This window comes from Cyprinodon variegatus, unplaced genomic scaffold (assembly GCF_000732505.1).
Source record: "Cyprinodon variegatus isolate N-32 unplaced genomic scaffold, C_variegatus-1.0 Scaffold396, whole genome shotgun sequence".
Lineage (NCBI taxonomy): Eukaryota > Metazoa > Chordata > Actinopteri > Cyprinodontiformes > Cyprinodontidae > Cyprinodon > Cyprinodon variegatus.
In genome coordinates this window covers 538,932-551,551 of record NW_015150849.1, presented here as the reverse complement: position 1 = coordinate 551,551, position 12,620 = coordinate 538,932, and the positions used below count along the sequence as shown (strand labels likewise).

The following is a 12,620-nucleotide window of genomic DNA, read 5'->3' as shown; positions in this document are numbered from 1 at the left end:
GAACTGAAAGATTATTTAGGGTTTAAAACCAGAGCCAACCTACAGTTTAAGTATTAAAATGTTAAATAGCCATTCACTAGTTAAACAGATGCCAACTCCAGCATTGCTTATTTTTGGAAGTTAAGAATAAAACCAAGATGTATTAAACTGTTGAACAATTTTTAAATACAAACTGTCCAGGACATTTTGAAATGGAAAAATATAGAACATGTTTCAGTACAGCTGTTTAGTATCTGTACCAGTTAATGGATTCCTGGTAAATGAGATTATAAAAGCTGAAATACTATAAGTTTCACAATGTTGCAAAGTTCAAATTAGCAGCTAATGTTGAAAACATTAAACTTAAGCATATAATATTAAGGCCCATTTAAGAAAGAACAAAAACATGTTTTTAATCACATAAACTTTATTTTACAATAATACACTTGGCAGAGATGGGACTGTTTAAGCACTTTGGGCCTGAGCTGCCATCATTCGCTCTTTTTGCTTCATTAGACACTTCCTTGCACTAGCATATGCTCCCAGGTCACCATCTGGAAAAGAATTGGGAAATGTGAGGACCGCTTGGCGAATAAAAGCCTATTAGAAATAATCCAAACATTCACTTGAACTCAATGTAACTTTTTTAAGCAATAATAAAGCAGCATATTCTGACATTTTGGGGCCCAAGATGTACCAGATATTGCAACGTTTGCATAAAAAAAAAAATCATGCTCTAATGATAATTAAAACCAGTGACTGCTAATTTAAAAAAAAAAAAAAAAGCTACTTACAGCGTGACTGGTAGTTCTTGGTCACCTCATTGAACTGCTGGATTTCTTTAGCGCAGTTCTGCTGGTAGCTGTGCCCTTCTCTCTGCTGACAGGCCCTCAGGCGTTCCTGGATCACCTTCACTATCTCCTGATCCACCTTACTGGGGTGGCAAAAACAAAGCACCACAGTCATTACCAAGTTCCCCTTCCACAGAAATGCTGATGTACAGTTAATTTTTCCAACATCTGATCCTGCACACCAGTGGAGAAAATCCAAACACTTTGGAAGCATAAAAGCTAATGAGAAGCTGCACACTTTACTTGTTAAAAACAACCTTGAGAGGTTAATACAAGTATTTCTGTGAAACATCAATAAATATTGAGTCTTAGGTCTTTTTGCTGATTTAAAGAGATCACTGTCTGTGGTTGTTTTTAGTCAGTACTGCCATTCTCATAAGATGTAAAGATTTTTTCTTCAATCATTTATCTTTGTGAAACGGAGCTCAGCATCCTGATGGAGCTGCTTTTAGAGCCACACAGTTTATCCTTCAAAAAAAAATAACTCATATATTTGCAATACCAGTTTGTGTATTACAGCTGCATAACCATAACCCTTTTTTTCTACATTTACATTTTTTTTTTTTTTTTTTTTGGAGTAATCGCTGAACACATTTTCTTTAACATCACATATCATAAATTAACTTGGATAAAAACAATGCAAATTCAGTGTCATTCTGTTGTGGATTTTTTTTTTCTGAACACGGTCCTTTCTGGCGATGTGGTAGTAAGAATAATGGTCTTGATGCCAAAAAGGGCCCAACAGATTTTGCTTTCACAAGTGGAGCAGTACAGCTATCGCCATAGTGTTCTGCTTGATTTATGCACATAAATAGCTTTACTATAATTCATGCAGGGAGTATCACAGATTATATGGACACTGCAATTAAGTAGAACGGGAAAGGAAAAGATGAAAGGAGATAAAAGGGAGATAATGATAAAACATCTTCACTCTGCTTCATAACCTGCAAAGAGATGTAAAAAGAACAGCACAACCAACAGATATAGTATAAGAGATACAATAAAGTAACGCCTTGATACTATCGCTGAAGTATCAGTAGTATTACTTAATCCAGGGGTCTCAAAGTGCTTCCAGGAAGGGCTGTGTGGCTGCAGGTTTTCTTTCCAACCAAGCAATGGCATACCAGACTACAGTCACCTCATCAATTCATCATGTTAAGAAAGGACTTACTTGATGAGATGAATGGAGTCTAGTGTGCTACTGCTGGGTTGGAAAGAAAATCTGCAGCCACAAGGCCCTTTTTGGAACCAGTTTGAGATGCCTTATTTAATCTGACATGTATACTGTGGTAGCTGAAGATCAGAATATGGGCTTTCTGTTGTGGAATTTGAATTATAAACCAAATTAAACTGCATAGAAAGCATGCCTATATTAGTTTTTAAGCATTTTTTTCCATTTTAAAACATAGCTTACATTCTATATTAAATTAGAATGAAGCTATTTAGATCCACTGGGGATGTGCTGTGGCTCCACAATAAGCAGATCTCAGATCTTTAGGGGCTAACCTGTCTGAATGAATAATGCTGACAAAAGTAGATTCATAAAACAGGTTTAAAAGCTTCATATTTATGTTTTCTAGATTTAGATCCTAAAGATTCCTCGTCATTGATAACTGAAATTTTTACTTTTATAAAACAATTTGATACTTTAGTTGCAGAGGTTTAAATTCTACTTTATTATATGCTTTGATTGACTTACTAGTCTCTCCTCCACTGCATCTCCGCCTCATAGTAGCAGGGATAATCTCCCTCCTGGCATTCTGTCAGGTCGGGGACGCGGCGGAACTTCTGGTGATAATAAACCAGCTTGTTTTTGGACCGAATGCTGTCAACAGTATCTGTGGGAAATAATAACGGAAGCTTTATGCTGAACACAGGCTAACTACAATGAAAATGCTACTAGCTTGTCCTGCTGTTGTTAGCCCCGTTAGCTTAGCATACCTCTGAATGTGGTGACAGGCAGGTCCACGGTGTAATAGAAGACTTTAGACAGGAATAGAGCCGGGTTAGGCAGCGCCGTCTGCTTGTCGACCACTGGAGTCTGCCGGGGAGGCTCCGGGTATGCTTCTTTATCATAGTCTCTGGGCATTTTGTGGCTTGTTTTGCCTAAAATCAAACAGAGTCCACAATTCGACCTCGACAGAACTCCTTGAGGTGCGCATGCGCAGTGGAGAGACAGCACAATGGCGAATTTAGAGGTCATTTCAACAAAATAAACGGTTATAATTCTACTTATTAGCTGCATATTTATTTGAATGTATATTGGACATTTATTTAAATAAAAAAAAATACTATAGTACATTTGAAAGACTATTTTCCTAAAGTTTACTTCAGATAGTAAGGTCGGAGGTTGAAATGTTATACTTTTTAAATTCCACTAGATGGCACCAGAGAGCTAACGAAGGTCAAAAGTGAAAAGCTAATTGAAAATACAAAAAATATATACGTATAATTAGTATATTATCTCACAAGTATTTACGATTATTTATAATTGATATATTAATCTCATACTCCTATTTTGCAATACTTTAATTTTTAATTTTATCTGTCAGCCTAACAAATTAAAGTTTATTGAGACTTCAGAGAAATTGATATGCATTTGAAATGCAGTGAATATGAACATAAGGGCAAGGAGTATTAAATAACTAAGAATGGTTTTAACATTAATAAATTAAGTTTTAATTTATGATTAGTTATAGAATTCTGTTTAAATAAAATATTAGCATTTATCTAAATACGACATTATTTAATCATTTATTTATTACACTTTTATTTAAATCGTTACACATATTTCTATTCTTTGACTGATGCATTTGTGTTGGATTCCTGCATTTTGGTCTTGGAAATAAAATAGTGAAACATTTTATTTGAGTCAGTTTAATAAATAGAGCCAGCAGACAGTGCTTAGTGCTCACTAATACTACTTCATAATATTTTGTCATTTTGCCCTCTCTTATGGTCTCATGTCTTTAGCTTAATGTACTGAAGGACACTTGATGACCCTTTCACTTTTCTGGTAGAGTCCAACAGAATCTTATTGAAAAGGTTTACAGGTATCAAAGAGTTCAGGCTTAAATGCTTTTTAGCAAAAGCCTTTTGAAACAGGCCCACAGCATCATAGATCCTTCACTGTACTTAATAATAGGCACGGGTTTCTTTTTTTGGTAGCTTATTTTGTGTTCCTTGTTTAGCAAGCTGCAGATTAACATGCTGACTCAGAAAACCTTCCATTGTGGATTACCTAAAGAAAAAAATATCATTTTTTTTTTATTTTCTTATCCTCCTGCTCACTGTGCAAGAAGGCTGCAGAGATAAAAAAAAAAAATATTAATTTCTACTCCAGTAACAGGTCCTCTTCATCTTTGGCTTTATACCCTAATAAAATGTTTCCAGACAGTCTGATGAATATATTAATAGGTAGATTTAAAAATTGTGTGCGTGAATGAGCCGTGTTTGGAGATAAATAAGATACCTGTTTGATGGTATCGAATTTCATTCTTCTCTTGAATGACTCAGATATTATTGTATCATATTCCATCTTTGAGTAGGTCTATTTTTAGTAAGTAAACACTCTCATATAGACCCATGAATTTACCTAGTCTTACAGCAAGTAGTTGATACCCTTATCCAAATGTCCTTTTTCATTACAGTAGAGATATCCAGAGGTGAGGTTAAATCTTTATACCCTTTGTTGAGATAAATAACTTTCCAAGTCCAGACAGACCATAGTTTCATTATAATAAAGGCATCTCTGTCCTCCCTCTTTCCTTTATTGGTTGAACGGTTCCAGTCTACTGGGCTTCCCGACCCACCTCAGACCTTTGACTCTACCCTTTTCCTTGTAGCTGTCTTCTCCGTCATGATTTGGCAAAGTCTGCAAAGTTTGAAAGAGAATACGCCTCTTGGATGGGGCCAAACACCAAATTAGAGTGCTTCGTCTGTGTATCATCTTATGTATGACACTTGCAGCAGTACCAGTTCCTTCTTCCCTCTACCCTTCGCCTGGTTGGTGGCATGGTCAGTTTTGAATTGCAACATTGCTTTCTTTCTTTTTTCCCCTTTTGTTGATGTTTTATCCCTGTTTCCTAACATCTGCTTGTCCTGCATATAATTGCATGTGTGTTTGGCAGCTGGATGTGGAGGTAAACTATTCAAACATTGTATATATGTTGCCACTGAGGAGACCATGGTCATGTAGAGAGTTTTCTTGTCTCGTATTTTTATCCTGTGTGAGTTTCTAGTTGTTAATGAGGCACAGAATTTACATGGGGTCTCTGAACCTTTGCAAAAATAACCATTAGAGTCCAGTTTCATTTTAAATCAAAGCTCGGCAAAATTTTAATTAAAAAAACTGTCAGTATGTGAGGAAATGTTTTTATACTAATTAAAATAATTGTGTATATTGGTAATTCAAAGGTTATATTTAACTTTTTGTGAGAATGTTATCCATCTTATTGGATATTTTTACATTGTTATTTACTTCTATTCAGAATTGTTTATGTTGTTTTTTTCAGTCTCACCGTAAGTTCCATGCCCCACGTCACGGGCACATGGGGTTCCTGCCCCGAAGGCGCAGCAAGAGGCACAGAGGTAGGGTCCGCACGTGGCCAAAAGACGACCCCAGCCACCCTGTCCACCTCACTGCCTTCCTGGGATATAAGGCTGGGATGACACACACTGTGAGGGAGGTTCACCGCCCTGGCCTTAGTATGTACAACTTAATCAAACTACCATGTGCATATTTGTAGGGCTGCAAATAAAGATTATTTTTCTAGTCGAATAACCTGTCGATTATTTTTATCGATTAATCAATAAAAAATTGGATAACCAAAGGTTCCATTAAGAGGAATTTTTACGAAATTAAAACAGGTGAAACTAAAACTTTTCCACTTGAGGAGTTCTGGATAGAGCATATTGACAGACGAAACATTTTAAAAAAAAATCTTAGATACAAGATGTTTACTATATTTTTTTATAATTTTGATATATTTTCCGCTTAAAGTGGGTTGCTCTGTCAGCTAAAGGCATGTTTTACAGTCTCTATACTCCAGTTAATGAATTTAGTTGATGATTATTTCAATAATTGATTAATCACGATAAATACAATGAATTGTTTCAGCCCTAGATATTTGCACATAGACGTGTTTGTGATCAGTAATAAAAAAGTAAAAGTCAAGCTATTCAGCTTTAAGACTTGTGTGAACTACTATCATAAAAAGCAGTTTCTATGTGCTAATTTCTGTTAAATGCATGGCAATGGTTTTCATATCTTTTTAAATTATATTTCATTCCTACTAAATATTATAGTTTGGGTCAAAAGTTTACCTAATGCTAGTGTGTGAATAAATCCCCTGCCTTGATAAATCCAGATCATTTAACATAAACTGGAATAAAAAAAAAAGAAAGATTAATGATGGACTTTTTACAGTTTTCCTCCTCCGGGTGGGGGTATACTTTAATCCAAAACTTTGATGAATTTTAAGGAGTGGAAACTGTGAAATTTTCTCTAAACTGAGTCATAATTATTAATGCGAGGTTAAAAATATAAAGCCCACAGTTGTACTTCGCTGATAAAGTTTTAAGGAAGTTTTCTGATTGTTAATGACAGTAACTTTTTAGAGTTGTCCAGCCAGTCTGGATTAGAATCTGCCACAGAATCTGTTGACAAAGGGTGATAGCAGGGAGGCCTTCCAAAGTCAAAGACCTGCTGCTCATCCTCACAGACAAATTGCAAGAGTACCAGAGTAAACACGCAAAAAGCTGCTCAGCAATTATGTGAACGGTTTTATAGAGTCATGCCAATATAGAAACATTTCTATTGGACATAAAGGTTGTAGTTATTATTTGTAAATAAAATGTAATTCAAACTTATAAGATATTATCCCATAAGTTTGCTTTATTATTTTTTGAGAAATTCCTGTATTATTGCATAAGAAACAAACCCCTTGGTTTAAATAAAATCCATGAAATCTAAATCTGCAGTGAGTAATATATATACACAAATGGCCCTTGACAAGCTCCACCTTGACCACAGGCTGCTTTTCTGCCACAAATACTAGAGCATTTCAGAAAAAAAAAACATATGACAATTATTAAAAAAAACATTTTACTTAAAATCCACAAGCAGTTGAAACTTGGAAATATTTTTAGTTTTATCAAATAAGCAGCGATGTCAAAAGCAGATGTAGGAATAAATAAAGGCTTTGGACTGGGCTCAAACTCAACCCTGTAAAGGAATTGTTGACTATGCTAAGCTAAAGCCAGGGTCCAAAGCTAAGTCATAAAAACCCAATAAGAATGTTAACGGGCAAAAAAAGCACATAGTTTGAGTATAACTTAAGTTACATTTATCGAAACTTTATTAGGATCATGTTTAACCGTCTGAGTCTATAGGAAATGTTTTACAACTTTTTCATTATAAAAAATCTGCAATTAATTTGAACCTTTGTGCCCACATATTGGGTTTTTAAATGTTTGGCATTCATAAGTTGTTATCCCACAAAAAAAAAAAAAAAAAAAAAAANTGTTAAACAGTTCAATTGTTATTAAAACTCTGATTTTATGACATTTTGGTTTGGATGAGTGAACTGTTGTCCCATTTTTGTCTGTATTGCAGAGGTGTCCAAGCGAGAGGAAGTGGAGGCTGTAACCATCATTGAGACCCCTCCCGTCATTGTGGTGGGGATTGTGGGTTATATTCGGACGGTCCGGGGTTTGCGTGCTCTGAAAACAATCTTTGCTGAGCATCTCAGTGACGAGTGCAGGCGTAGATTTTATAGGAACTGGTGTGTGCAGCACACAAATGTTTAACTGAGAAAAAAAATCCGTTGAAAAAGTTCCTTTCTTATCCTTAGACTGAGGGTTTTTTTTTTTCAGGGCGAAGAGCAAGAAAAAGGCGTTCACCAAATACAGCAAGAAGTGGCAGGACGAGACTGGAAAGAAACAGCTGGAAAAGGATTTTAATCTGATGAGGAAGTACTGTTCAGTCATCAGGGTTATTGTTCACTCTCAGGTAGGCCTAATCCAGCTGTTTTCAGTATGTCAAAACAACTTTTCATCACATTTATTTCTCCTCCACTTAAAAAAAGCAGGCAGACCACAAGCAGACAGGCAGAAACGCTTTTACATGTTTAGCATGTTGGCTTGGGCCACAGAAAGAGCCAGAAGAAGATGACTGTGGAGTAGAGTTTCAAATATCAGTTTAAAAATATTTCTTGGTGTCAATCCTGGCAGCTCACCCAGATTATTTGAAGACTGGAAAGATTTGCAGATTGTAAAATAACTTTATGGATCCTATTTTTTAGGTAGAGTTGATAAGATCATGGCATGTTTTTATTCCTGACTTCCATCAGCTTGTTGAGTAATAATCCTAATTATAGCGGGTTGAAAGGATGATATCTTTAAACCCCAGCAACAGCAACTTCAGGGCGCGTTGTTCCTTTGTGTGATTCCAGATGCGACTGCTGCCCATAAAGCAGAAGAAGGCTCACATTATGGAGGTGCAGCTAAATGGGGGCACGGTCTCAGACAAAGTGGACTGGGCCAAGGAGCACCTGGAGAAAGCTGTGCCCATTTTCGCTGTCTTTAGCCAGGATGAGATGATTGATGTCATCGGAGTCACCAAAGGCCATGGTTTCAAAGGTGGGAGTATTGCTGTAGGTTCTTGCAGTAACAAGACTGTCCATGATATACAGGAAAAGATGGACTGCATTTGTGATTCCTGCTGTTAGGAGTGACCAGTCGCTGGCACACAAAGAAGCTCCCCAGAAAGACCCACAAGGGGCTGAGAAAGGTGGCCTGCATTGGCGCCTGGCATCCTGCACGCGTGGCCTACACTGTGGCTCGAGCTGGTCAGAAAGGCTATCAGCACCGTACTGAGATCAACAAGAAGGTAACCTGAAACCTAACCACAGTTATACATTTGCTTTTCCTTAAATTTGTAAATGTAAAACCCAACGTGACAAAGTTTAATATGATGAGAACTGTCTTCACCTCCAAGGCTCTATGTTATGTCCTCAGATATTCCGTATTGGCAGAGGAGTTCACATCCAGGACGGGAAGGTGGTGCGAAACAATGTCTCCACGACCTACGACCTGAGTGAGAAGACCATCACTCCAATGGTACTCTCTGCTTTTAAACCACCACTGATGATCAAACTCATACTATTTAAAACTCATTTTATCTATTGCCATCCTTGGTAAGGATGAATACATCCTCTCTGAAAAACAATACAAGGCTTTTATTCAGAAATAAAAAATTTGGAAAGTGTGTCATGCATTTGTATTCTTAGCTCTCGAAAACGCCTCAATAAGCCTTTAAGATTCACCTAAGTGGTGAAACCATTGCTGCACATCTACCTAAATAGTGGCAGAGTTATGATGTGGGGATGCTTTCCTCTATTTATGGTAGGATGGATGAACAGAAAAGAAAAAAAGATCAATCCAGGTGGAAAATCTGGGGTTAATGTTCACCATCCAACAAAACCCACACTTAAACAAAGCTGCAAGGCTAGGGTTTAGATCAAAAACCTCTAATGTAAGAAAATGTAAGAAAATTCCATTATTGGAATGTTAGATGCATACCATAACAGTCTTGCAGTTGAAACTGCAGTAAAAGGTAGATCTACAAAGTTTTGACTTTGCTGCTGAATACAAATGCATACCTCTGTTTGTGTTTTTCAAAAAATTATAACAAACTTTATAAACAGGCCGCATTCTTTCCCATTAAATCTCAATACAAGGAACAATAAAATACTAAAATATCTTTAGTTTTAACATGACAAAATGTAAAATAGTAAAAGTGCAAAATCAAAGGTGCCACATTTATATCTTGTATCATACAGTAGTAATTAAAAAGCTATGTATTTTTTTTTCCTGACTTAATACATTTTTTATAAAATATAATTCCTCCAATGTTTTCTGTCTGTGATGCTGCTACTACTATAAAAGACACATTTGTTTTAAGACTCTTTAAGACAAATGTGACCAAAATGACTAATAAATGTCAGCACTAGTGTATAAGTTAATCAATCTCAGATAGCTTTTGATGTTAAAGCATATTATTCATACAGTTACTTTGATGAAAGAATGTATTTGTCTTTGTTAAACAAATCTGATGGTTACTTAATAATTCAACAGAAAAAAAGAAACAGAATATAGTTTTTGTTAGTTAATAAAGTAACCTGAGATGTTAAAAAAGCTCTCATGCAAAAAATCGGATATATTTCTTCATAAAAATGTCTTCTCAAATGCCTTCTTTTTTCTCTTTAGGGAGGTTTCCCCCACTATGGTGAAGTGAATAACGATTTTGTCATGGTGAAAGGTTGTGTTGTAGGCGTTAAGAAACGTGTCCTCGCACTCAGAAAGGTAGGGAGACTTATCTTAACACAAAACCTGTAGATTTGCTGAAAAAGCTTTCTGATTTGACATATAAGACTGACATTAAAGAAGAATTTGAATTTTAACTAATTTAAGTTTGTGCATTTTCCCTGCAGTCTTTGCTCACACAAACATCACGCAGGGCCAAGGAGGCCATTGATCTCAAGTTTATCGACACTACATCTAAATTTGGCCATGGGCGCTTCCAAACAGCCCAAGAGAAAAGAGCCTTTATGGTGAGGGAATAACTTGTATTCATACTTAATTCCAGCAATCACAAAGCAAGAACCATATACAGCTCAATCTATCTACTGTTTAGGATTTTGAAATAGTATTTAAAGCATAACCTTGGCTTTATTTTTAGGGGCCACTGAAAAAACATTCACTGAAGACGATGCCGCCACCCCTTCCAGAGGACGTCTGAGAGAAGAACAAATGTTCTTGCTGAATAATAAATGTATTTTACTCAATTTCTATTAACAATGTGTATTTTACTCATTCTTACATTCTTACAGTGGTCTTTTTAAGTTGATATTTTCTAGAATATTAACTGGAATAAAAACATGATTTTTTATTTTAGCAAATCCAACATGTGCATTGATACACAAAGAAGGAACACAGTTTGAAACTTCAAGTATGTTTTAAGAAAAATTTTATAAAGTTCATGTAAAGTGGATGGATGGATGGATGGATGGATGGATGGATGGATGGATGGATGGATGGATGGATGGATGGATGGATGGATGGATGGATGGATGGATGGATGGATGGATGGATGGATGGATGGATGGATGGATGGATGCCTTTTTATGTCATGCAGTAGGTACTTGTTTCAAGTTGTGCATCACTTACAAAAAAAGATGGCATCAATGTAGCAAGTCGTCAATTTAATATCAGTGATTAAATTCCCAGTACGGGCCCCTCATCCACAGGCCCCTACATTTCCAACGTTCCCAAGCTCACAGTTTGAGTTCATTGTGGTTTCAGAAGAAATCTGTCCTTCGTAATCACATGGTCATTAAAGTTGGCTAAAGCTGCAGCACGCGAATAGTTTGTCATAGTTTCATCACAACGGATCCAAGACATCTTGCTTTGTTGAACATAAAACAAGCTCTGCAGCCACAGGGGGCGCTATTCTGACACATATTCCTGTGACTCCATGGAAGACTGGTGGGAAGAGGAAATCACAGAGGACCGATGGGATGCAGGTGGGTTTTCCAGGCCAGATGTCATCAGGGGCAGATATAAATCATCCATGTTGGGCATGACGAATATTTTCTGCTCAGATATAGAAAGTGAAAACATTTTAGTGATTAGAGAGAAGATCAACGTTCTCCATGTATTTCTATATGTGTTTACCCTGACCATCATATTAAGCAAACTGTAATTATGAAAATAAAAAGTGCTTCTGCGAGACGCGCAGAAGCACTTAATTAAAAAAAATCAAAGTTTGAAAAAATACAATGATTTTTTTTTTCTTAGTTTATTTTTTGTTTGTTTAAATCAAAATAGTTGTTTTTACAATCAATTGTTTTTGTCCGAATCACAAAACCAGATGTTGTTACTGTAAAAAAAAAAAAGAAGAAAACAGGAAGTAGTAGGAGGATGATGATATATTGCATGAAAAAATGATTTAGTAATGATTTTAATTGCGTTTCTTATTTAAAAGAAAAGGGCGCAGTAGGTAGCACTGCTGCCTTGCAGCAAGAAGGTTCTGGGTTCAATTCCCAGCCCGGGTTCTTTCTGCATGGAGTTTGGATGTTCTCCCTGAGCCTGCGTGGGTTCTCTCTTGGTACTCTGGCTTTCTCCCACAGTGCAAAAACATGCATGCAGGTTAATTGGCTTTAAATTCTCCTTAGGTGTGAGTGTATGCGTGAATGGTTGTTTGTCTCTGTGTTGCCCTGGGATAGACTGGCGACCTGTCCAGGGTGTACGGCGCCTCTTGCCCGTAATCAGCTGGAGATAGACACCAGCACCCCTCGCGACCCCTCTTGGGATACGCGTGATGGAAAATGGATGGATGGATGGATTTAAAAGAAAAACAAAAATTGTAACTCTACATTTTTTTTACTACATTAGCTGAATACTAGCCTCGTGAGACCATCCTGATCTCGTGAGCTTTCAAGGTTTATCTCGCAGATCAGTCTGGAGACTCTCCGTTAAAGAAAATTTGGAGCCGTTCACCAAACGAACGTCCAATCAGCGTTGGCTTTGAGGCGAGTTGAGGTGTGAAGCAACGAGAAGCACGACAGTTCAGTCTAAAGAACATGACGGCTTCAGCCGATGAAACTAGCGTTAGCGTGGCTATCGAGCAATTTTTATTGGAATTACATAGTATTTCTTCACTGAAAGAAGAGCAAAACACTGCTGTGGAGGCTTTTCTCAGAGGAAAAGATGTTTTTGCTCTTCTCC

The 12,620-nt window shown here is 36.8% G+C and overlaps 3 protein-coding genes across 3 annotated transcripts in view; 1 reads left to right on the top strand and 2 right to left on the bottom strand.

The window, feature by feature from the left end:
- Positions 1-392: 392 nt before the first annotated feature.
- Positions 393-2,997, bottom strand: ndufb10 (NADH:ubiquinone oxidoreductase subunit B10). Its single transcript, XM_015387478.1, has 4 exons — positions 2,772-2,997; positions 2,530-2,668; positions 774-913; positions 393-533 (listed from the first exon to the last, which is right to left on the bottom strand). The coding sequence occupies exons 1-4, from the start codon at positions 2,917-2,919 to the stop codon at positions 445-447; spliced, it is 516 nt and encodes a 171-aa protein (XP_015242964.1). The 5' UTR covers positions 2,920-2,997; the 3' UTR covers positions 393-444.
- A 1,761-nt stretch (positions 2,998-4,758) lies between these two features.
- On the top strand, positions 4,759-10,655 carry rpl3l (ribosomal protein L3 like). Its single transcript, XM_015387482.1, has 10 exons — positions 4,759-4,847; positions 5,345-5,537; positions 7,447-7,615; positions 7,707-7,842; positions 8,285-8,471; positions 8,561-8,721; positions 8,850-8,951; positions 10,101-10,196; positions 10,325-10,444; positions 10,573-10,655. Exons 1-10 carry the CDS (start codon positions 4,845-4,847, stop codon positions 10,630-10,632), a joined length of 1,227 nt encoding a protein of 408 aa, XP_015242968.1. The 5' UTR covers positions 4,759-4,844; the 3' UTR covers positions 10,633-10,655.
- A 333-nt stretch (positions 10,656-10,988) lies between these two features.
- The window catches only part of LOC107092826 (testis-expressed sequence 2 protein-like), an 11,524-nt gene continuing 9,892 nt past the window's right edge, over positions 10,989-12,620 (bottom strand). The window contains exon 11 of the mRNA XM_015387483.1: positions 10,989-11,486. Coding sequence (XP_015242969.1) covers positions 11,340-11,486 — 147 coding nt within the window. The 3' untranslated portion in view covers positions 10,989-11,339. The remainder of the gene's footprint in view (positions 11,487-12,620) is intronic.